This window comes from Cyrtonyx montezumae, unplaced genomic scaffold (assembly GCF_038088225.1).
Source record: "Cyrtonyx montezumae isolate F1298 unplaced genomic scaffold, pur_monq_1.0 scaffold_6, whole genome shotgun sequence".
Taxonomy (NCBI): Eukaryota; Metazoa; Chordata; class Aves; order Galliformes; family Odontophoridae; genus Cyrtonyx; species Cyrtonyx montezumae.
This window is the reverse complement of record NW_027072067.1, coordinates 18,978,270-19,004,138: the sequence shown is the minus strand read 5'-3', so window position 1 is coordinate 19,004,138 and position 25,869 is coordinate 18,978,270. Positions and strand designations below refer to the sequence as shown.

The following is a 25,869-nucleotide window of genomic DNA, read 5'->3' as shown; positions in this document are numbered from 1 at the left end:
AAATTCCTGCTCTGCTTTCCCTTCTCTTGTTCTTTTCTTCCTAGTGTTTAGATCTTGTCATCTAGAAGAACTAATAGACATTTTACTTATATTCTTCTGTGTTGGTTTCTTTATTGCAGTTTTGCAAATTGCATTTTGAAATAAGAGGCAATGCATTCTTTCAGTACAGTGTTCTGTAGCTACTAAGTAGTGCTGCTTAGTGTCTGTGGTTATTAAGCCTAAAATTTGCCTGTGACTGCAAAAGAATTTGGTATATGTAAAGACAAAGTCATCAGACATGGCTTGCTGAGAAGTTTGCTTTCAATTATATTTTGTTAGGTGCATGTAAAAGCTTTTGCAGGCTGCTCTGAAGTTGTTGGTGCTTATTGGTGTGGCAGGAGCCTTACCTGTTGCAAATATATTTCTAAAGTATAGATGAATGGTAGCCCAAGTGCTCCTACCTGGAGTTTACTACTGAAGCTTAAGAGCTGTTAAATACATCCAGGCTATCTATACCTTCCATATTTGGGCCTGACTTCAAAAGCGTAATGCTTTGTCCTTCTGTTACACTGCACCATGGTTTAAGTTTATGCTCTCCTCTGCCTACAGAAATGGTGTTCTGAGGATAATGTTTGTGGTTCATTTTGTTGTGCAGTTGGTCCTACTGTTATACTTAAGTATATTATACTAGGTGCTGTACCTGTGATAAGTTGGAGAAAGGAAAAAAAAGCCACCTTACCTTCATCAGCATGTCTGTGCGAATGAGGTAAGTGGCAGAAATGAAAAATTAATAACTTTTTAATAAGAGTTCCATTTGTACTTACGAACTCAGACCACACTGTGGTTAAAAGATGAGACTCCTCAGACCCGAGGTAGATGTCAGGACCTGCATTCCTGGACCTGCCCTTCAGGGCCCTCTTGTAGGGAAGAAATCTCTTGTTCCTGCCCCATATGTGTGAGGTCTGCATCAAAGATCTTAGCAGGGGGAAAACAAAAAACAAAAAAAAGACAATATTTTGTGATCAACTCTAGTTGCTGACTTTCACAGTTGATACTTCTATTACCATGTTCCTACCTCGTCTCTGCTTTTCCCCCAAGTTTTTGTTATGTGAACTGGTCTTTGTTCATATACTGGAAACCATTTTATGGTTTTGTACCTACAGTTTAAGACCTATGTGTCACTCAGATCCATAGTACCAAGGACTTCTTGTTAGGCCTCATTCTTCCCTTCTCAGAACATTGCCCAGCATGTTTGTTTTGTGCAGCGTGTCTGCTTTCTTCTGTCTCCTGACGATCTACACCTATACTTTTTCATGCTATAGACTCATCATGGCCATCACACTAAATACACTGCCAGGAAGCTTAGGAGGTTAATCTCTTCAAAATACTGTTTCCTTAACCCAGGAGGGTTTTATGTATGTTTTGTATGTGGATAGTGCAAAATTTTAGAGAGAAGAATCTTTGTTTCTTGTTTGTTTTGCTAATCCCCTGAGAGCAGTCAGGGATTAGATTGATGTTGTGAGCATTAACTCATGTTTGTATGGTTCTCCAGAATAATGAGTACTGGGGGGAGAGGGGACAATCCTGTGTGGTGCTGAGGTCCTCTGTTCCAAATAGGAATTAAGGACATTGAGTGCTTGTGGAAAAAGGGAAAGTAAATTCTGAATAATCCTGCGTGTACAGTGTATTTTTAGTTCATGGTGTTGTTCTCTGTTCTCTTCGGTTTCTGTTGAAGTAAAAGGACAAAGTGTTATCCCAAAACCATAAATGGGATTTGTCCTAACACCTCATTTACATGTTTGCATGTGTAATAATCCTACTGTGTATTGTCAGGCTCTGTTTAAAAAAAAAAGAGAGGGAGACATGGTGTGGAAAATAATGCAATAATTAAAGTTTTGTGGAAATGCTTCATTTGATGTTGTATTCCTAACAGTGTGCATTTAAATATTTTTGCATAAAGCCTTATTTTGGTAAAAGCTGCTCGCTGAGCTGTGAAATCAGGACTTTGGTGGCTTAGAAATGGTGGTGTGAGATTGCCTGGGTTTTGCTGTACTTTGAGCTTTTTGTGGGGTAAGGAGTAACGGGACACCAACAAACAGAAGAGTTTTGAAGTTCCAGAGCTACAAAAGTAGCAGCTATACTTCGGTGAGAGGTTGCTCCACCTGAGCTCTGTGGGTGCCAGGAGGGCAAGGGCAGTGCCCAGCTGCTGTGTTGCATGGCACATGTTGGAACCTTACCTGTGTCAGTTCCTGACGGTGGGTTGCAGGGAGCACGGAGCCTGGCTTTTCTGCGCTGCCCAGAGGCAAGTGGAGATGGCAGTGGGCAGAAATGGCAAGACTGGAGGATCCCTCTAAACATTGCTGTGTGGGCGATGGGGAGCACTGGATCACATCACCCAGAGGAGCAGGGTCTCTCCCTCCTTGGAGCCCTCCAGCCTGGATGGGCTGGGCATAGCTCTGGTGGCCCTTCTGGGGTGGACAGGGGGAGTGGGTGGGCCCTGCCCACCTCTGCCAGTGCATGATTCTGTGATCTGGAGTTGAGGCTATCACACATTAAGATTGCTATGATTTTTAACAGGTTTTAGTGGTCAGAGGGAATGCTGAATATGATACGAAATTGCATAACCTAGAAAACAGAGCAACTCCAAGGCTGTCAGTGCCTGTGTCAGCAGTTCAGTTTGTGTTCCTCCAGGAAGATCCAGGCAGCTTTCCCAAGGTACTGTGCACTTCAGTTCGGCTGTGTTCTCACCATTTCCATTTTCAGTGACCAGTTTTCGTAAGTATTTTAACTATCTTTAGACGTAGGTTGCTGCCTTGAGTCTATATTGTTACTACCTATTTAAAAGAAAAACAACGGTATGTGCTTCAATTGTGTAACGATTTCTAGTCTGTAGTTTGTAGACTCCTCAGTGTTTTCCTGTGATGGTGTTGACATCATGAGCATCACATAAAGGCTACTAACTGTAAGCCTGCTTTTGTTAGGTTACTTTCTAATGACCCTTACCAAGCAGTCACTCTGGTCTGTGAGTCACCTATTAATGGGGTGCTGGGGACAGCCACCTCTAACGAAGCAGGAGGTCACTTTGTATATTGTTAACACTGTGTGGAAGCGTTACTTGGGCTCTAAAAGATTGCTTAAGTTTTTACACATCTCACAAAATAATAAGCAGTATTCATAACAGCATAATGTAATGTTTAATGTTTGCTCTCCCATTCAACCCCTGTGGATGGTTAATGCTGTTGGAATTTTACCATAACATTCTAAATAAAATATTTTGTGTTTATACCCCTGAACCACCATTTTTATATTAAAAATAATTTTGTCATATAAACAGATGAGGTTAGTCATGAGCCCTTCTGGAAATTGTTTGATATTAACTTCCAGTACCTGAGTCATGTTAAAGCAGCACAGATCGTGCAGTTGGTGTGGTTTATAGTGAGGAGGAGGATCTTCACTGTAAAATAGGAGCACATGCATACTCAGCAGTGATGCACCCAGAAATGTGGATGGGTTAGTGTACGAGGAGCATCAGGCTCATTTCAGCCTCAGGAATTTATTCTTAAAGCTAATGCTGCAGTTACCTGGAGGCACAGCTGTGAACTGGCAGTAAATGTGATTCAGTAGATTGGAGCAGTGTGTGCTAGCACAGCCCGAGCCCCTCAACAGTGACCGTTGCTCTCCTCCTCCACCAGCGGAAGAGCCACAGTGCAGTGTCAGTGCTTTGATTGGGGATAGGGTTGCATTGTTTGCATCTTGCAACATGATAAGATAACAGCAGATCGTGTAGTGTTGTGATCACAGAGTGGTAGGTCAAAAGTAGGCTGAGGGTTGTTTCACAAGCGCAGAAATTAATCTTCAGTTGCTTAATTGCTTCAGATGACCATGTGGTGCCAGGCACTGCCTTTCCCTGCCTGGTGACCAGCACCTTTGTGAAGCACTGGAATGACCTTGTGCTCAAAGTCTTTATGGACAGAGTGGCAGAATGCTAAAATACAGGAGAGCCAAGAAATTAATTTTAGTGTAATTAACATCTGAAGAGTCTCATTGGCATTAGTCCAGATTTGTTACAGAACAAAAACCAGTCATGCCATTAAAGTTGCCATATGCACACTTAGTAGTTTCTGTCCCTTCAGCCCGTGCTGTGCAGCCTGGAATGTCCCGTGCGCGGTGATTGCTGCACTCCATGTGAGGCTGCAGCTTCACCCTGCAGTACCCTGTGAAGCTGTCCGTGGTATCTCAGTGTTTGCTGGGGCGTGCACAGTGTGCAGAGCACGGCACAGCCAAGCGTGTTGTGTGTGCTCCAGAGGTGCCGGGTGGGACCTCTGACAGCACAGTGTGCGGGGGAGCAGGCACTCTGTGGGTACGTCCAGGTGTTTGGTAGAGGTGGGAATGCTGTGACACTGCTGCTCTGATGGGAAGTACAGTGACTTCATTCTTAGTGTCGGCCAGAAACAGAAGTGCCATCCCTGATAAAGTTTTTCTTATAACATGAAGTGATTTTGACTTCCAGTTAAAAAAGGAATAAAAATCTAAGCAGTGCTGTGTGGGAGGGCTGCTCTGAAAGTAATGCCTCCTGTTTTACTATGTTGGTCCATGACATCAGAGGCAGGTGGTGGTGGTGCAGCAGTAGAGGTTGAACGTTCCCAGCAGTATGCCATTCCATTTCGTTGTCGTTCGACAGATGGCAGCAGAGGGGCAGTCTGACAGAAAGGTGTCTGACATGAAAGTACGTACGAAGTAAAAGGGCTGGAATTCAGTTCCTACATGTGGAAAAAATTGCACTCATTGACATCCACCAACAAAAATACCATTTTGTATCTGAGCATGTGCTCTATCCAACAGTGTTACTGTGCTCTGGAAATAAACAGGAGACATTACTTTTGGAGTGCCCCAATTTGTGTCAGCACTGAAGGTGTGCAGGATGGATGCCATAGCAGAGTAGTAGAACCTCATCCAATGAGGTGGGCAAGGAGGCCTGAAGTAGCAGTGATTAGCTTTGTTAATAAAGTACTGGTTTTATTTCCGTCTGTAACATTTCTGCTAACCCTTCAAAATGCAAAAGTTAAAGAGAACATACTGAAAACTATTAATTTGATGTGTAAGTTAAATGTTGCAGGGGATCTCAGTGAGGCGTGTTTAAAAAAAAGTGAGCATTTAAAAATAATGGTTAGAAGATATTTTGTACTATAATCAGTTTCATTGTGATTGCTTTTATGTTCTTACGAAGGGATGCCAGGCAGATGTGCTCATTCTTAGGTCAAGTTTGCTTTAAATTTGAAAATCAATTTTGCTGGTTTTTCCTTACAACCAAATGTTCTATTCTGTGAATGTTTTAACAAAATGGTTATGCACACTGGGAGAGCAGCGTCTGCAACACGGGCTGTGTAGAAGTCAGAAGGCTGCTGTGGAGGGAGGCAGTGGGGGGATTCCAGCAGTGCTGAACTACATTTTAGGCTCATCTCCCGGATCACCGTGGTTCAGGCAGCACACATGGGTCCCTATGGTGCTGCTGGGAATGTGCCCCAGCTTCATGCAAACCAAAGGGATGGGCTGTATGCAGGGCGTCATCGGTGCTTCAGGCCCTGTCTTCTAAATGGGAGTATTACATTTACACAGGCAAGTGCTGCCTGATTACTTGTCTGGCTATGGAAGGAGATGTCCCCTTAGAAAGCAGTGAGTGTGAAGCAGTGCATGGGACTGGCTGCAGTCCGTAGGCACCGTGCCTTGCAGCTGTTGGGTTGTGGGTTGGGGAGTGGTGACTGGAGGTCTGCAGACTGGAGGCAGCAGCTTGGCCCCAGAAGGCAGTGGCAAAGCTGGCACGATGGGCTCCGTGTGCTGCATGGAGCTCGCTCGGAGCTCTGAGCGGGGAGGCTGCTGTCCTTCACAAGGAGCAGTGCTCCATCTGTTAGATGATGCGGAGGTCAGCAGATTTGTGTAACCCCTAGAAACTGTAACCAGAGATAATTCAAGGAAACAGTTCAGGCAGTGCACACAGAGGTGCAGGAGGTGTGAGGCATGGGGCTCAGCCCCATACCTGCTGTGGGGCCTGTCCTGGCAGCACTCACAGTGCGTGTATGAGCGTTTGACCACTGCATGGCATTGGGACTCCTCGTAATCTTGACTGAAATTCTTCTGCTGTTTCTGTAACTTTTTTTATATCTCGCATCAACAAAAGGTAGGATTATCTTGACTTCTCCTTGTATTGACACCTGTTTCCTACAGATAGCCCAAAGTATTTGTACTGCTGACCTGGCCACGGCCTTGCCTTAGATTTTCTATAGCTGACTTCCACCTGCAGCATTCCTGTGACAAGAAGCGTGCACTGAGCCTACAGCTCAGGCGTTGCACTGCACTCCTGCACCATGTGGATCAGTGCACATATTCACAATGTGAATGGAGGTGCTTAATTAGCTTACAGCAGTTTCTCTTTTAATCCCGTTGTCTGTGCAGTGTGTCCTTCACTTGGTGTGAACTCTTAAATCTTGCCTATTAGGGCAGCAGGTTCCTGAGTTCAGTGGAGCAGCCCCCAGCAGAGGCCCTGTTCAGGCAGCGCAGCCTTGTTCCTACAAGGCTTGGTGGGGTGGTATGTGCTTCATTGTTATGCTCTGTCAGCAAGGCTCTTAAGGCTGTGAGTTCTACTGCAGGTGTGTTAGCCTCATGTAAACTGTCTGGGAGAGTACACCTGTTCATGCAAGTCTTACTTGAGTCGCCTTTGGTTAGCATGGTACTAAAATTTAACGGTTTCATCATTAATATTTTGTTAAATTCTTTTGCTTAGATTAAAGCTTATGTCCCAAATTAGAATTAAAAAGGAAAGGAGTCATCTGAAAAAAAAACTGCTTTCTTTAGAAGTATGAAGCTTTTGGAAGCTGTAGAGCCACGACGACCACGCAGTGGGTAGAAGTGGGCTTAAGCTGTGGGACTATCACATGTGGTTATTATGTTGATAAATAGCATCGGAGAGCTTGCGTACATAGCATAAATGTAACATCGCGCCTCATTTGTTCAATTTTCCGAGTACCAAGTGCACCTTTCGGCACACAAGAATTTCAGCCACGTTTGAGTTGCGGGGTCGCGGGCACGGCGCGCTCGCGTTCCGGCTGCGGGCTGCTCCGCCGCGTGCGGGGCGGGGCCGGGGCGCGGGGGCGGGGCCGCCTCCAGTGCAGGCGCGGAGCGGTGCGGTGCGGGCCTGCCGCGCCCCGCCCTCCTCGGGGGCTGCCGGCGATGGAGCGCCCCGAGCGCTGAGGCCGAGGGGGGGGAGGGGGGTACCCGGGCCCGGCTCCGGCTCCCTGGGGTGCGGGGCTGCGGGCACCACCCTCCCGCCGCGCGCCGCCTGCGGAGCGGACCATGGTGCAGCGCTTCAGCCTCCGGCGGCAGCTGTCCAAGGTGGGTCCCGACCGCTCTCGAGACTCAACCTCGGCGGGGGGGGGGGGCACCGCCGCCTTTTGTTCCCCGCACGCAGACACAAAGGCGGGGCGGGAGCCGAGGGCGGCGCCCGGCGCGAGGCTCGGGGTGCGGCGCTGGGGGGCTGAGGCTGCCGCTCTCGCCGCTGTCGTCTTAGAAGCGGAGAAAGGAGACGTACGGAAAGGCGGCGTGTAACTAACGGCTGTGCCAACGCGTGGTGTGCGAGAGCTGCTCGTGGCCGCGCGCTGGGTGCTGCCGCGTGCCGACGGCGGACGGGAGGAGCGGCCGTCCCGGAGCCGCACCTGCGGGGGGGGGCACTGCGCCGAGAACAAAGGCGGTGCTCCGAGCGGCTCGGAATCGCTCCGTGCAGCTGTGCGCTTCTGTCGCTGGATCAGTGCAGTGCGTTTGGTTTCCATCTGTGAATAAAATGAGGCTGTGTGCGCTCCGGGGGAGGTCCCGCCCTGCGGAGCTCCCGGCCCGGCCCTGCTCAGCCCAACGCGCCGCGCTCCGCGCCTGTGGCTGTGGGCGCTGCCCGGGTGCCGAAGTGCCAGGCGCCTTTGACGTTACGTTTGAACTTTTTTTTCTCCTCGGGATGTTTTCAAATGTATTTACCAGAAATGTAAAGTGCTGTTATTGGCATTAGGTCAAAAAATCACACCCTGTGCACCACCTTGGGAACAGATATGGTTCTGCAGTTAGTTGATACCTGACTTGTTTCTGTTTCTCTCAGTATTTGCTCATCTTGAAGAAAGAGTAGAATGGTTTCAAAGTGGCATGCAAAGGGTAACTCACTTCTTTTAGCTGTTTCCCTTATCCGTGTCAAGAGCTGTGCCTGCAGGCAGAGCTGAGCGCATGCACCACGGAGTTGTGTCCCCTCTGAAGGCAGTGTCTGCCTGCACTGATCCACAGACGTAGTCCCTCTTACATGGGGCATCTCAAATAATTTTAAATGAACTCCCTTGGATGACTCTGTTTTAATTCTGTTTTATCTCAGGCAGGCGGTGGGTTTGGGGGAGATGTTTACAGATTTTTACTGTAGGAGAACTATTTCTGATTTGTAGTTCGCTCTCCTGAATTTTATTTTGCACCAGCATCGCTCTGGTTGTGTCAAGCCTCCTTTAAGCTTACTTAAACTAAGTCTACTTAGCTTGACTTGTAAATGATGTGTGGGTTCTGAAGTATAATAAACCAGAGGAGGAGAATTAACATTCAGATTTGTTTTCCTGGCATAGGGAATTGTGCAATAATTCGTGTGACATTAATTGTGCTCAGTCTCAGTTCTTACATAGCAAAACAGGAAGTGTAGCTGTATGAAGAAACAGTCAAAGCAAATTGTTTACTTGCTTTGATTTAGAGGTAGGGGGAGAACAGTGTGCTCTTGCCTCCTCACTGTTATTTACGATGGGAATGGGAAAGTTAGTTTGTGCTTGAGGCTTTGGGGAGGTGTAGCAAATGGAATTCAAAGTACTCTGCTGTCTTCTGCTGCGAAACATTAGAAAAGATGAAGAATTTTGTTTATCTGTCAGTCAGCCAAATGTAGTGACTGTTAGACCTTGTAACACCGCATGTAAAAATCTTGACTCCTTGGTTGCTTACTTACAGGCCTGGTCATGAGAGCGTGGAAATAGTATTGGCAACAACAGTAAATAGCCATGAACTTTTTTGGGGTGAAATGAGGTCCTCAGGAAGAGAGTGAACTTACACTGCTTCATCTTATTCCTAGAAATGTGTCCGGAGATATTGCAAAGATCACTTGCATCTTAGAAAACAAAGATTGCCTTCTGCTTCTTGCCTTCTGCTTAAGGAAGCAGGAGTAGCAGGATTCATGAGGTGGTTTTCCTGGCTCAGTGTAACAGCCTCGTGAATGCTGCAGCAGTACAATAATAAACCAGACATGAAGTGTCCTCCCACATCCTGATGTTAGTAATTGACAGGGGTTGTAATCTTATATCTGCAGAGATGTTAGAGGTAGGGATAGTTTTTCTCTTCATGAAAAAAGTATTAAAATAATCCAAAGAATTACCTGTATTACATGCCAACCATGTCTGGTGAATTGCCAAATGGGCTTACAGTGCTAAGGGATGTAAAACGTAAAAGACTGCAGATGGAGTGCAGCTTACATGAATGCATAGTTTCTCTTAGTAATGAAATTCCACAGCTCTTGGCTGTCTGCTTTGCAGGTATATATTCATACATTCTAATGAGTGTTTACATAAAGCTGGATAGCAGTAACAATTGGAATTTCCCACCAGCAGTGGTCAGAGGAAGCACTAAAAGTGCTGGCATCATTATTCTGAACAAGTTACCATTGGGGTTCCTCTGCTTCTTCACTGATTGTGCAGAGAGAAAGCAGGCAGCCCGTGCTTGCTGATCTGTGTGGGAAGGAAAATTCAGGGAGGGAGAAGAAGAAAATGGCTTGGTAAAGGAGCCAAATGGGGCCTAGCAGAAATACAATGTGGATTGACGCTATAGATTCATAGATACATTAGGTTGGAAAGGACCAACAAGATCATCTAGTCCAACCATCCTCCTGTCACCATCCCTACCCACTAAACTACTAAATCAAATCCCTTATGTAGTCACATGTACTGTTTGCCAACAGAAATTAACGATTAAAATCTCCTGAGTGGACTGGAACTGGCATAGGATTGTTGGAGTATGTGAGTGATTAGCTGGAAAGCAGATTTGGCTGAAGCTAAAAACTGAACTGCAGCTCGCAGGTTCGATAGGTCATGACATTGAGTAAACAGCTTTAATTTGTAGTGCTTTGTTTTGCTACCTGCAAGACCAGCACAACTCACCCTCCCTCTGCTTTTCTTCCAAACAGTATCCGCCTAAGGAGCTCCACACTGACAGTAACTTGTTTTCATGCACCCGTGGAACTGCAAGTGGACGTGACTATGACTTGAACATAATCTGATCGAGGTTTTGCATTTACAACGTGTAGGAAAATACCTAGCCCCTTCTCCATTTATGAGAGTGAAGAGAAATATAATCATTTTCATTCTGTGTTAAAGTGCCTTTCCTCGGCAGTGCCTCATCTGTTCAGCATGAGTTCTCCAGTGTTCTTTGCCTGTGCCCTCTGTGTGGTGTAGCTTCTGAAGGGTTCTTCTCTTCAAAGGCAGTGTGTATGCCAAGTGACTTTTGAATGACTGTCTACTGTAATCCAGGAACAGGCGAACCCACACTTAGCGTTGTTGTGGTCAATTGAAACAGTCTGGAGCTTTGAAACAGAAGGGTCTTAGTGGGTCATGTGTGTTCCCTATCTGCAGCGTGGGAGTACAGTAACACTCAGGTACAGGATTTTTTTCTTCTTTTTAGCCTATAAATAGTTTAAAGGAATTTTTTAGTAGGGAAAAACGAGGCTGCAGCACCCACCTGTACGTTGATAGCTGCACCTTGTGTTTGACCTTTGGGAAATGCCTGGTAGCATTAATGTATCTTATCACTAGGTAAGGTTGGTGGTTTTCTTCCTGCTTTGTGCTATGTTTCACTCCCTGTTTCTCCTGTCCTATCCCTCTGTCTCTCTGTTGAAAGTGATTGGACATGTCTTGTTTAAAAACAAGAAGAAAGAACCGTAATTGGGAGGGAAATAATAATAATAATGGGCTTAAGAGTTTAAATCCTATTGATTTTTAATGTAACCAAGTGCACGCTTAAGTCCATTGCTAATGAATCTTGACACTAAGGACAGCAAAATATAAATTTCAAGGAACTTCCTTTCTGCTTTGGTATCACAGCCCTTTGATTGTTGGAAGCGATGTGGGGACCACAGCTCTGAGCTAAGCTGTTGTAATTGGAAAGTAACAAATATGTATATTTGGCATTGCTATCGAACTTCTCTGGACTTTTCTGGCACTGAAAAGAAGATCAGATATTAAACAGTGTAGCATGTAACAAGCATAAAGAGTTGACAAATGGACTGACAAATAGTTGGTTTGTATTGAGATCTGGTCCGTACCAAGGGAAGTCAAAGCGTGCTAGTATTTGGGACTTTCAACTGAAGCAGTTGTTTGTCTTCATCATGCCATGTAGAAAATGTTATAAAAATTTGTGTTAATATTCATACAAATTCATCATGCACTGCATGTCACTGATGTTTACAAACACAGAAAATATTGTCTTGTCCTTGAGATTCTGTAGTATTAGATTAGCCAAACTCAGCATGAGCACAGTGGCTGTGACCTCCTTTAAATCGTAAATGCTGCAAAGTGATTGTATGGGAGATTCTGTCTTTCACGCATCTTAAACCTTCAACCTGAGTTTACAGGCGTTGGTTCAGACCATCTCCTTTCCTCAGTGAATGGGGAACTTGGTACTTCTGCTCAGATATGTACAGAAAGGAGCTGACTCCAGATGTCACCGGAGAGCCTTGAAGTTAAACTTGGAAATTGTTTCAGGATCTTTTTATCTGACAAATAAATATACCTTGAATAAGTAAAAAATGCAATTGAAATAGATGGAACTGTTGTAGGTTCATAGTATGAGTATGAAAACCAAGGGAGAGCTGTTTGCAGGCATCCCAGCCTTGCCTTTCTCCTGCTGTGTAGGATCGTAATACAGTAGTTTTCTTCTGCGCTTGGTTTTCTTTGCTGTCTTAAGAGGTCCCCTCAGTCGGCATGGATTTGCCCCTAAGAACGCACTCTCAATGCCATGAAGTAACTGTGGCTGTTGGAATGGCTCAGCCGCTGCTCACGCTGCCGCTGTCCATTGCTCTTCAGCTCCTGCGCTCACTGCACCGGGCGCTGTGCGATTTCCTCATCAGCTGGGCTGGAATCTTACCTCCTGCTTCACTCACAAATGAGCATTGGATGAATGGGTAAAGAAAGACTAAATAACAATTCTTAATTATCCACCGCGATAGCACGCTGTCCCCTTTTCTGGCTGTGTTTTGGGTTTTTTTCTGTCTGTTGATCTCAGCTGCCTTCCAGAGGAGTGCTAATTGATCAGCATTGTAACATGTTTTGCAGGGATTTAGTTATTTCCTTATTGTCCCTCGTTGTCTCCATCCCAGAAGCTCATTCTGCCTTGTCTGTCCCTTAGCAGTATTTTGAGGCACAATTACTTCAGTGGTGCTGTTTGGTTATATATTGCAGATAACAGAGCCTTGTGCAACTCAGACAGGTTATTACATCTTCCAGTTCTATTGTCCTCCTATTTGTCAATGATAAAACTTACTTAAAATGTTTAAAGAAAGAGATTTTAAAATTAGAAAGTTCAAAATTAGAATCATTAACAGCCTAAGAAGAGTATAATGCTCTTGTGCTGTTTGGGTCTGAGCAGAACAGACTTGCATCCAGTAGTGTTTCTCATCAGTATAATCCATTTAGGGAAAGATTTGGAACTCTGCTGTAGTAGCTTGGGAAAACTTACTCATCCAGCATTTAATTAAAAAACAAACACACGTTTTTAGATGCTCTGTTGGATGGCTCTGTGCGCTGTCTCCAGGCGATGCCCGGTTCAGCTGTGCACTGCAGCTGTGTGCGCAGGAGTGGGACAGTGGTGCACATTTTGAGGAGTGAAGTTGGATGCGAAAGTTTGAATTTAAAGTGGTTTATTCTTTTTTCTGCTGTGTTTACATGGTAGTTGTTAGAATTAGATGTGCTGCCATTCCGAGCAGAGCCCTGCTCAGCTGATGGCTGTCGGACCGCTTCGTTGGTTTTGTTTTTAAACTTTGTGTAAACTAGGTTAAAATGTATATGAATATATACGTAGGTGAAAATAGAGTAATGGGGCATATTTTAATAGGTTCATAGCTTAATAGGTATTCATAGGTTAATGCTGCTCTAAGTGTGTTTAACTAAAGAAGTTTTCACACTGAGTTACTGTGGGTGGTTTGTAGGTCCTCTTTTGCTGACATTGACTGTGTCCGTGCTGTTACTGCATTGCTGTAACTCGCCCCGCAGTCTGGATGCTCAGAGCTGGGATCAGGTTCTCGCTGACAGCTGTTTGGCGTTGGGTTACCAAAGGGCCTGCATGCCTTGGGCACAGGGCCGTGCTCAGTTCTGGCACCACAGGCAGGGCAGCCCCAGCTGGTGCGCAGGCACAGAGCCTTGGCTGCTCGCTTACCGGGGAAAACATCTCCTGTTGTACAGAAAATGCATGGTTAAGGAGCCTGGGGGAAACTGGGGGAAGGAGATGCCCAAAGTGCCAGCTCAGCCACGTTCCCACAGCCCTGGGGTACAAGCTGAGAAGCTCTCACCAGTTGGGCATGTGAACAATTGCTGAAGTTTGTGCAGCTTTGCATTACCGGTACTTTACTTAGCATGGTTTTGTTTTGCTGGCTCGGGAGCATTAAAGCTGGCTGTTCAGCCTGTTCCATAGTTTCCATATACCGTCCCTCAGTTCTTGTCATATCTCCTCTCACGTGCAGGTCCAGTGGTACTTACACATTGCTCAAGGGCCATCCAGCTCTTACCTGCCCATGCCCCGGCCCTTCATTATCACACTTCGTTGACAGTGTTAGTTTCAAGATGTTTTGTTGATCTAGTCTTCTAAAATGTGACTATGGTGTTTTTTGAGCTGTTTAATACCGTTCTGTAATTAACGGTTTTAGCAAGGTAGAGGGAAATGTTATGAGGCTGCTCCAAAAATAATGCCTCCTGTGTTTTGACATTGGCCCACAAAGCCAAAGGCGGATGGTGGTGGGGTGGCAGTAGAGGTCAAACCTTTCCCCAGAGTTCTGTTACGTTTTGTTGCCTTGTGAAAACACAGCAGCAGAGGAACAGTCTGTCCCAGAGGCAGACCAGCAGCAGCCAACTGTGACTCTGTGATTCCCACCTGAGCAGTAATTTAATGTCTCCTCCAGAGACAAGGTAGCAGTGCAGATGAGATGGTATCTGTTCTCTACCACTGGACAAGTACGATTGAATGTCTTAAGCTGCTCCACGAGGAGCTGATCCATACCGTCCTCCAGTCTGATATCAGTTTACAGCAGTTTCTTAAGACTGTTTCTGTCACAGTAAATTACATTGTGTAGGCATTATTTTTGCAAGGTCAGTATAGTTCTTCGTTGGTAAGTGATGGTCTGGTGTCTGGTTTCGTTTGACAAAAGATCCAAAATTATGTACACTGAAGAATTTAAAAAGTGTTCCAAAAGTTATGGAACCACAGAATCATCGAATTTGGAAGGAGCCAGTGGAGTTCTCCATCTGTCTGATCCAGGCCCTGTGCTCAGAGCCAGGCTCTGAGTGACTCCAGGAATGGAGGTTCTGCAGCCTGTCTGGAACGTGCCATGGTGTTCGGGAATTCCTAAGGTTAAACAATAAATAAATACAAAGTTTTCTGTTTGTATGTGTGTTTGTTTGCTTTTTATTTTCAATGCATCTCCTGTGCATCCTTCATAACTCCACAGTCAACAGCTTTGGCACAGATAAATGTTTTAAGATCCTTGCTTTCATTTCAGGACTTAAACTTTGTTTCAGAAATGTCAGTTGGTTTAATGCTGTGGATCAATATCCTATTGAACTGAGAGAATTTGAGGAGGAGAATTCTGATTATGAACAGGTTCTAAAGAAGATGCAGAGCCCTTCGTGCCCTCATACACTGAAGACGTGACCGAGATAGGAGGGGAGTAGGAACAAACATTTACAGCGTAACAGTGCATGACTGTGGGTGTTCTTTGTAGAAGTCTGCAGTGAAGGGAAACAACCACTCAGCGTTTCGTGTATGTTCTAGTTAGTATGAGAAAGAGGGCAGGTTTCTGCAGTTTGCCTAAATAGCGATTAAATGCTAAGGAGATTTGAAAAGAAAAACTTGATTCTCTACAATGCCAGTGGTGTGCAGAACACGCAGCGTCTGTGTGACTGAAGACACTGCCTTTTGCATGTAGCTCTTCTAAAACTGTGGGTGTGCTTTTATTTCATCATGCCCCGTCTACTTGCTGTTGCTCTGGCTGCGTTTCAGGTTACTGAGCATTGCCTCTTTGCTTCCTTCAGAGTAGACCTGATTTCTGGATGAAACCACTGCTCTGTTCCAGGAGGTAATTACCTGAGTGATTAAGTAGCTCATGTGTAGTGAATGGCATTGATACTCTGGCAGCCTTGGTAGCATTTCAACTAGAGGCTTGCTGTGCTGCGCTATAAACCTTATTGATTTTGTTGCTAAAATATTAGGAACAGTTTTACATCACATTGTATAGGAAGGACATTACATTGCATTAAAAATTTTGCTTTAGTGCCAGCTCACGGCTTTTGGTCATTTGTTTGGGGCTTTGTGGGTGGTGCTATGCACATTGGTTGGTTTGTTTATGTTGTTTTTGTTTAGTTCTTGGTGTTGTCAGGTTTTTGTGGTTTTTTGCTTGGTTGTTTTGCTTTTGCTTTTTCCTTTTTTCATAGCACTGCCTTATAGGCACGAAGTTTTGGAGGAGCATGTGGTAAGAGCAAGTGTGTGTGTGTGCAGCAGCCAGGGCCACTGAGCAGATCTGAGCCATGCTCCTGCAGGCAGTGCTGGGGCAGTTCCACGGCCTCTGCCAGGGTCAGGGTGCTCCCCTGGCTCAGCTGACTGCCAGAGAGGTGGCTGAGCTTGTGTGGGTTACTGGGAGCCAGGGGATGTTACCTCCTCTAGCTGGAGACATCAGTACCAAGAGCCAGGAAAGGCCTGCACAGTGCAATGAGAAGTAAGAGCAAACTGATGTAATTGGGATCTCTGTGTTACTCACTGCTGGGAGCACTAGTAGTGTGCTGACCTGAGCTAGGCCAGAGCTTCCTCATTTCATTGGTGTGAAGTCTTAGAATGTGCTCTGAATTTACCCTGATTGAGGCATCTGGACTTTCATTTATTTTTTCTGATGGAGGCAGAAAGACTTCATTTCCAAACATTCAGCGGTGGAAAAGCTTGAACTGTTGTGAGCCAAAGGAGTGTTGTGGTAACTCTGAAACACTGTAGAATTATCATCAGTGTTGCTGCAGTGACTTCTGCAAAGCTTCACACCCTCAGTATGAATTCAGAGCGTGTTGAACCAAAAACACCCACGTACACGCTGAGCAGGAAGGCGGGACGAGATTCCCTTTTGAAATTGATAATTACTGATCTGTTGGCAGGGACTGCTCTAAGAACAAAAGGTGTGCTTACTGGACAAACTTGAAATGCATTTAATTCTCAGAACTGTAAATCCAAGTAAGGCATCCAATAAGCTGAGAGCTTGTGTTTTGACACTGAGCAGAGTGGAAGGAGAAGCACTTTCTCCTAACCATCTTTTAAGCCCAGGTCTGGTTGTTACCGTGTTTCAAAAATATTTCTGCACTTCTTGCACCTTTTTTTCATTTTCCTCTCTTAAAATGAGGACCTTTGTTCGTGCTGTCATGGAGCAGAGCTGCTCAGCAAAGGCAGAAGTTGGATTGATGGGAATAGCTGGCAGATTGGGTCTGTGTCTAAATCCTGATGAACAGTTTGTAGTACAGCACTCCCACTAAAATGGGGAGTCATAAGCTTCTCTGGCTGTTGCTGCTAGGTAAGTAACTATTACAAGTCCAGAGAATATCATAATGTAGTAATAATCCATGTTTATGACCTGAAAAATAGCAAGGGAAATATATGATTATCTCTTAGGTTTAATATCCACCTCTGCTTGTATGAATTAATGATGTACAGAAAACCAAAGTAATTAGCAACCAACAGGATATAACCCATGTGAAAACTTGCCTGATGAATAAGTCAGCATTTCTAAAAAGCAGCTTTCTTCTTAAGGTAACTTTAAGCATTGCTGCTGTGCTGTGGAGCAGTGGGGTAAAGAGGAACTGAGAGAACATTTCTCCTTCCCTAGAAGGACATGTTGTATTGCTGCCCAGCAGATTCCCAAAACATACAGGGCAAGCTCACTGTGCTTATGCCGGGCATAAAATAAAAGCCTTATCTTGACCAGTTTTCCCCAAGGGGCTCATCTGTGCACAGGTCCTTGGGATCTGTCCTGCCCAGGGACAGCGCGTGGCTGTGGAGGACAGGAGGAGGGCTCCAGAGTGCACCCCATGTTTGAGGCAACTTGCCCGTGGCTCAGTTCCTTCTATTCTCTGTCCATCCTAAGTGTAAAAGGGACGCTGTGCAGGTTGCATCAGTGAGGTGATAGGTGTTTCATTGGCCTCATATGGGATCAGGGAACTCAGGAGGCTTCCACACTGCCATTGGGCATGGAGGTTTTGGATGGGTTTGCAGTTAACACCTTACCTTGTGGCAGTGGTCTGACAGCTAAGTGACGCAGGTTGCAGATTTTGAGATTGTGGTTTGCCTGGAGTTCTAGAAAAAATGCAAATACATCATTCAACCCAAGAGTTCCTGTTGGGAGGAATCTGTTCAAGATTTTTTTAAAGAAGTGAACTTCCGAGACCATTGTCAGCTAGATGTATTTTCCTTTTGGGTTCTGCTGTTTTCCAGAGAACAAGTCGCTTCGGACGCGTTCCTGACGGGGTCAGTGCTGAGGTATTTTTAGCAGGCTCAGTGACTTCTGCAGCGCATTCATGCCTCTCTTGCCTGCAGTTACTGTTGCTTTCTCAAACATGCATTCAGGCTTCTGCCAGCACACCCAGGCTAGTGCTGCTTCATGTTACAAGATCCTGCTTTGTCAGGGCAGGGCTCGGAGCCTCGCAGGGCTGGGGCCATCTCTCTAACAGAAGTGGGCACGCAGCATGCTTGGTGCTGGGCTGGCACCGTGTGCTCCCCCACCTTACAGCGAGCATGGAGGGCTCACCACCCGCCTCCGAACGAGTAGGTCCCCCGGGCGTCGGTGATACTGCTGGGTAGAGACCAGGGTTGTGGGTGGCTGGCTGGGATCGGTGCTTTGTTATTTGCTGCTGCTATAGTTTGTTCTTTGAATTTCAGTTTGCTAGCTGCTGCCTATTGCAACAGCAGAGGAATAAAATGGAAGGTCTTCCATCCCTTATTTTTTTTTCTTAAACCTTTTCCTCTGCTGTTGTTCTGTAGTTAGCAATGTTGTTTCCTAGCATAGGTTCAATCCTGAAGTTAGGAAAACTGTTTGCACTGCTGACGTACTGTTAAATGTTTGTTCTTGCTGTGTGGGTGAAGATTTAATATTGGGGGATAGCTTCCTGGGGAAGCTGCAGTTTGTGTGATTTCGTGATTAGAAGAGCTCTCTAAGGTGAGAAGTCTGTGTCTGTGAGCTGTGGCCGAAGCTGTCCCGGTCATGGTGGTGTCCTCCAGGGGGCTGTGAGGTCGGCTCCGTGCTGCTCAGGGCGGTGTGAGGGCAGAGGGAGCGCTTGGATAAGGTCAGCTTCTGATGCTGCTTAAAATCTCCTTTGCTTCTGTTGAGTGTGTTTTATCAGAATATTAAGCTCCATGAAAAGCCCTATTCTTTGAGACAGAAATGCAGTTTTTCGAAAGTCTACCCATGTATCCTGGTTTCACAAGAAATATTTTGGTTGACTTTTAATATCATGCATTTCAAATCAGCTCTTCATTAGAAAAATGGAGGCAAATCCCTTGGTGTTTTCTTCTCTCAAACTACAGAAACCTCACAAATCCACAGGCTGTGGTGAGTGCTAGCAGCGATTTTTGCCTGCCCTCCCGTGCTGTGGGGCTGGCGTTCCCTTTTCTGCTTACTCTGCCGAATGAGTGCTGTGTTGGTGCCAGGGCCTGCCTTGCGTTGTGGGCCGGGCCGGGGCACAGCGGGCAGGCCTGGCTGTGGGCGCAGGGGTGGCCATGGGAGAATGACGTCTGTGTTGGGTGCGCGCGTCGTTCCCGGAGGACAGAGCTGCATTGTTGGCACAAAGAAAAGTGAAAATACGAAAAGCATTTCAGTTATTTTCGTTCTACTGGAGAACTTTTATTTCTGTTCTGCTCAGTTGGTAACCCTGAACGTAGAGCCACTTCCAAACATTTGACAGTGAGCTGAAAGTGGAAAGAACATGGTTTGTGTAATTTTTGCTTTTCTGCATCTCACAGCAAAGGAGTGTATAATTTTATATGAGGCATTATCAAAGCCAGGCTAAGGTGCCCGGAGAACTAGTACAAAATGTGACAACTGAGCTATTTAAAAGGAGAAATTATTTTTAGTCTTTCTACTTCCAGGTCTTTATGTATTTTTTTTTTTTTTTTTGAGGAGTGGTGAACATACTCAGTTTCAATAACTAACTATTATGATTTTAAAAATTCAGCTTTACCATGTCATCAGTTTAGCTTCACCTGTCTGGATCTCCCGTACTCCTCCAGCAAGACTGAGAAAGATCAAATTTTCTGCTGTTCAGACAGCATAAGGAAATGTGGGGTAAAGGGGAGAATTTATGTAGCAGAAAGGACATGTTGCATGTGTGGTTTTATAAACTATCAGTGGAAAAAAAAATAGCACAGGGCTGCATGTTTAAAAAAGAAAAACTTTTTCGGGTGTCATCTGCAAGGGAGAATTAATCTCGGTTGTCAGGCACAACACTGAGTTGCAGGGTTTTCTTTTTTGTGAAACAAAATATTGGGATCTGTTTTTATTTTTAATACTGTTTTGACATCCCACTTTCACAAAGGCCACCAAGAAGAATCAGCTCTGAACAGTGACTTATTGTTCAGCATGACTTGTCATTGCTATTTACAGTGCTACAGCTTCCTCACATTAACCAGGCTATTAAACTAGCTGGATGTTATTGGTGGGAAGCTTTGGCATTATCCAGGGAAGATAGCTGTTAAAATAGCACGAAGAGAAGCTCATTTCTTACAGAACTACAGTCATATCCTGAACACTGTCATTGCTAGTCAGATTTCCTTTCCTGTGAGACAGTCCTAAGACCATAACCCAAATGGAAATTAAATCTTTTTCTTAAAAATACAAGCAAATAAAAAAGAACCACCCTAGCAATTTCAAAACAATGAGAGGGCAGCATGGGAAAAGGGAAGTTCCAGAGCAATAGAAACATCCTAATAAATTAGTACTTCCTCACAATGGGGGCTGAAACTTGAGGAAAAAAAGAGTAGAAATTAATCCTGAGCATCTGGAGCCTATAGCTGGAGCACTGGGAGGCAGAACAGGGTGCTCACTGGAGAAGAATGGGGCTCAGGAGTGGGGAGTCAGTGTTCCTGGGGAATTCTCATCTACTTTTCTCCCTAGAGGCTGGTTGGCAGACCTGGGATACATTTCCATACTCCAAACTGAGAGGTAATAAACAAGCAGAACTGCAGAGGTTCTGAAGAGAAGCGCAGCACAACTAGAGCTTTGCTGGTGAGCACAACTGAGCTGAGGGTGGTGCCTCCCAATGGGAAGAAGTTCAGTGGGTTCAGAGGATGTTCCCTATGACTTTTGACTGTAGAATGAAGATAGGGTGCTTGAGATAGATAAGAGAGTGTCTGGAAGAAGGCTGCTGTCTAAAAGGGCAGACCTATAAATAATAATTTCTTGGGTGTCTACGCAAAAAGCAAGACTGTAAGTCAGCACGAGCAGTAGGAGCAACGTGGGATTCAGACCAAAGAAAAAAGATTGAACAGTGATATCATGCTGAGCAGCTTATAGTAGTAAAAGGTTTTTAATCAAATAAAGAGAAATGCAGAAGTTAATGATTCAAGCTCTATCAAGAACTCAGTACTAAATTTTATTTGTCAGTTTATTCTCTCTCAGTAATGTGTCACTTAGGATTTAAGGGTATATATGCTCTAACCTGTGGACCATTGTTTATTTGGGTGAAGTAAAGGGATGCTAATTTGGGGAATACTGATGGAGAAGACAGAAATAACCTGAAAATAATCAAACACAGGTGCTGGTTTATGTGATAGCCAATTGCCTTTGTACTCTATGGGAAGGATAGAATTTCCTACTTTCTGTCATAGAGTTAAGCTTGAACGTATCCAGAATGATGTATTTTCATAAATTTCTGGGTAGAATTAACCATGAGCAAAGTTAATCAGACCTCGTGACTCCTGGGTCAATCAATGAAATCATTCAAATTATTATTCTGTTTTTTAAATAAAGGAATAAATAGGGATTGTTGCGTGCCAGTTGCTGACGTTGGCAGCTTCTTGCACATTATGAACCCGGAGCATGGGCAGTCCACATTTTGTTCAATACTCTCTCTGAAACCTGCAAGTGCAACAGCATTTTCTTTTGTTTCAATTAATCCATGCAGTCAGTGACCCTGTTCACAGTTTGCATTCGCATCTTGTTTTTTTGTTCTGGAATAAAGGAGCTTTCTGTTCAGTGCATTTGCATCTTATTTATGGCTTATGGGGATCTGCTTTCTTCACACCAAGAATGTTGTGATATTCCTTCTAACCATGTAACTCATCGAGAATTTACTTAATACGTTGCATTATGCAGATCTAAAAGTCAGATTTGATGATTTTGTGTGCTGAATTTCATTGGCTTTTCTGTCGTTGGGATTATTGTAGAGGTTTTGCAAATTCCAGATATCTCTGCATCTTCATATTTTGTCATGGCAGAAGAGCATTCAGAAATAAACAGACCAAGATCACCAAGAAGAATTGCCAGAGGAAATACAGCTGTAAAGGACTCTGGAAAATGAAGCTCCTTTAGAAATCATGAATTTAATTGTGATGTTCTTTCACTTTTGAACTGAGAGGAGAACTATCAAATTAAATGTATCCAAGCCATTGTAATGAATGTAGACTTTTAAGTTAACAGTTTGTCTCGTGTTGGATGAGATAGCTGAAACGTACAGGTTAAAAGGAAATGAAAGCAATTTGAACTACAGCTGCCTGCCTTTCCATGTTGTTACTGGGGAAAGCACGGCATTAAAAAGAAACAAGTCTGAGAGAGTGTGTGGGTTCTCTATCAGTTAGGATTACGTTAGGCACTATGATGGTATACACACCATCAGTACTGAAAAGTGGAACACCAAGCCTACTTGGAAATTTTCCATTCTTAGGTTGCAGCTTTACTGGTGAACTTAATCCTTTACACAGACTGGGCATTTTGCCTTGACTGAGGTTTCTGCTGAAACGTAGTGGTGTTACATAGTGTGCTGACAGTCTTTATTTTGCTTTGTACCATGTTGGGAAAAGAGAATTCTGAAGACTTTAAATAAATAGTACTTAAGAGCTGTGAAAGAAGATCCAGACCTGCAGCCCCCTCCACAGCATTAGCCAAGCTCTTGCAGGGCAGGGAGGGCTCAGTTTTTACCCTGACAGTCTGAGCTTCAGCTGGGCTCTGCAGGTTCTCGAGTGCCTTCCTCTGCACTCTAAGCTGCTTCTTCAGTCAGAGGGAGAGTTCTTTTGGCATCCGTGGAGCTGTATGCTCTTCATTTCTGATTTGAGAAGCCTACAGTGTCAGAAGATTGGGAAACATGCTCATTTGGATCTCACAGCTGTGTCTGAGAGGAGCTGAGCCCTTCCCACCCAGAGCCACCTCCTCTCTGCAGGCCCTCAGCGTGGCCCCTTGCACTGCAGGCCACAGGTTTGCTGGGTCAGCGCTTTGCTTTCCCCTGTGGTGAGGAGCAGAGTGCATCCCAGGCATCAGTGAGGTAACCACAGCCTGTGAACCCTCTCCCTGTTAGTTCTGGGTTTGTGTGCAGACAGCAATCTTGGATTTCTTCTTTGCAACTGTATGTGCAGATCTGGTCTGGTAGCAACGTGGCAGGCAGCAGTGTGAGTTCTGCCATCATTACTGGGGGGGGAAGTTCATCTGATGCAGCAGTAATCAGTATTCCTTGTAAGTAAGATGTCCATAGTATTGCCAGTTTCCTAAAAGATGATGTGCATCCTCATATGCAGATTTAATCTTTAAACCAGTTATTGGAGCCATCTGCTGGCTGGCATCAACGCTGGCTGCAGGTTGTGTTTGGGCAGCACTTGGGTTGTCGGTGGCTCTCGGAGCTCGCCCTGCTCTCCTGGAGTTCAGTATGGTATGCTGAGCTGAGCTGTTTACAGTATCGTAACCAAAACTGGTGCATTTCACACCAGTGCTACTGATGTGGTATCTTTGGACTATCCTCTGCCTTCCTTTTTTCATTTTTTAAGAGGTGTTTGTAGAAGTTTATAGAAGTTGTGATGCCTTTGGGAAGAGTGCGTGAGGAAGTGATGCGCTGTTTGTTTATCTTAAGGTGATTAAAACTGAGGCAAGAAACTGCAAACAGTAAAAAGAAAAGCAAGCCCTCTACAAACAGCAGTCTGAATGAAATAATTAAACAGACAGAAGGCAAATAAAGTTGGTACTAACTTTATCCCAATTGGTATTTTCAGAGGGGGGATCACTGTGCAGTGACTTTATAGCCTAGGAACTGAAATTAAAAAGTTAAATAATCCTTTGTCTTAAAGAGCTTCTGATGCAAGCAGTACCTTATACCATCTGGTTACTGTTGATTTTAAAATCACACATGATTTTGTAAATTTGTCTGTGCTAACTAGGGCCCTTGTACCTAGGGCAGTGAGCACGCAGTAGGCTGTTGGCTTTCAGTTCTGGGGTTATTGTGGATCAAACCAAGGTATGGGCATCCTGCAGAGTGCCAGGAACTTACTAAACACCTCACAGTTAACCAGAAAGCCTTACACAACATTTTTTATATCACTGAGATTGATAGTTCAGGAGTTGTGTTTGGCTATTAACTCTTCACTGGGTATATAAAGCTCTAGATAAAAAAGGCAAATTTTATGGTATTGTGTGTGTGTATGCAATATATGTATAATACAGCATATATATATATATTTATATATAGTGTATATAATAAGTAGCAAAATGTGAATCAGATATTTCTCTTAAACTTATCCACAGTACTGTGGACCTAAGATCTCTTGCAGTACTGCTCGGCACCACTGATGATGCATCTACAGCACTGGCACTCATCTGCATGTTCTGTAGTTCTTGGCTTCAGCCACGAGCAGGTTAGTTCTGTCTTTCCATGCCCCTGACAGTTTCTGGATATCTGTGGCCTGCAGCAGCAGTGTTGGTGCAGCCCCAGAGAGGCGCAGCAGGTGAAGAATGGCTGCACTGCGGGCAGGCAGCTGCACTCAGTGCTGTGCTGCAGGAGCCCGGGGTGGCTGTGCAGTGAGAGCACGGTGAGCTCCCTGCTGCTGGTATCTGCTGTGCACCTGAAGTTAAATTAAGGATGTCTCGCTATGGTGCTGGCCTAGTTTCTTTCTGGTAATTGTGCTCTGCCTCTGTAGACTCTGCTGCTGGTTCAAGGTTTTTTGTTCCCTGCAACTGTTGCTTGTGACCTCGTTTTCCCAATCTCACTGATGCAGCTCTTACGTTTTTGCTGTGAGGAACTTGCTGAGGCTGCTTCCACTGTCAGTGCAATGGGCACCTCAAGTATTCAGAGGTACTTCGCATATGAGAGGTGCTCTGTGATGGTGGGGAGCGGACATCGTGTTTTCCTCACAGTCTGAGCACTGGCTTAGGGGGCAGCACAAGTATGGTATGATTGCAAGTTAGCTTTCAGATTTTCCATTGTTTTCTTGCTCTCTTGATGTTTTGCATTGTTTGATGTTTGGCAACATTCACATTTCATGAGATTTGTAGATCTACATAATTCATTTCCCTAAAATTTTCTGTTTCGGTCTTGGAAAGCTCTCACCTTGTTACAAGGGTCATAGGAGCATCTAATCTCCAAAAGTTTTTAAGCCAGCCACCTCAAAGTTAACGTGCCTCTCCCCCACCCCCTCAGGTGCTGCTCAGCCTGGTAGGTTGGTGTTATTGTTTTTATTGCTCTGTAGAGCTTGCAAAGGCTGTCCAGTCATATTAAATAAAATAATGACCTCATTTACACGTATTTTCTTAGATTTTTTTGTTGCTTCATATCATGAAATGATCTATCTAAATAGTATTAGAATTCCTGTAAATTAAAGTAGATTTTAGCCAACACAAATTGCTTCCTAAGGCTAATGATGTTCTTTGTGCACAGTGTTCCACCTCTCTTCCCTTTCACATCTCTTAGATGGGATCCACTGTCATTAATACATAAAAGAAATCTGAATGTTTCTCAGTATAGATGTTCATCTAGAGTGAGATGTACCACGTGAACATGAAACAGTCCCTTAGAAAGGGTCCCTACTCGACATGCAGACATGCTGATGTTCAGCATGGCTTTGGGGCAGCACATGGTAGCAGTATATTGCAGGATGGGGTTAGGAGGAGGCATTTGCTGATGCAGCAGTGCTGATAGTTATTGTTGCTGCCTGTTCATCTCAGTCAAAATGATGGTCAGCTCTACTGCAGAAATTTATTTACCCAAATTTATACTGGAGACCCATTCCTCAAGTTACAGTTTGGTGGCTGTGCGCAGTCTGGTCACAGAGTTCACTAAGTACATGTGTATTGGCAGCTTTCTTTTTCCTTCATCCTTCACTCTTCATGTCCTTTTCTCTGACCTGACAGAAATCTTTACAAAATGCTTTTTCGTAAATAACTTCAGGTACCTCCACACCAGTGTGCTTTATCTTCCACGTAGATCAGACTTGGTATTGCTCTCGCTACGTGTGATGCTTTTATTTTCCGTTTGTGTTCTAAGAGCCCTTTAAAATATACTTGCTTTTCTATCATAATTCTTTTCCAGAAGCATCATCTGAGATACCAGTATAGTTTAAGAGGGCGTTTGGTTTTTTAGCTGT

General features: G+C 44.6%; 1 protein-coding gene across 9 annotated transcripts in view; it reads left to right on the top strand.

The window, feature by feature from the left end:
* The window catches only part of TMCC1 (transmembrane and coiled-coil domain family 1), a 66,122-nt gene that overhangs the window by 17,508 nt on the left and 22,745 nt on the right, over nt 1-25,869 (top strand). Inside the window, exon 1 of one of the 9 annotated variants that reach the window (XM_065749310.1) lies at nt 7,308-7,365. The exons of the other annotated variants lie outside the window; for them this stretch is intronic. Within the exon in view, the coding sequence (XP_065605382.1) occupies nt 7,327-7,365 (39 nt within the window). The 5' untranslated portion in view covers nt 7,308-7,326. Of the gene's footprint in view, nt 1-7,307; nt 7,366-25,869 lie in introns of those variants that run through there. 9 annotated transcript variants of the gene reach the window in all.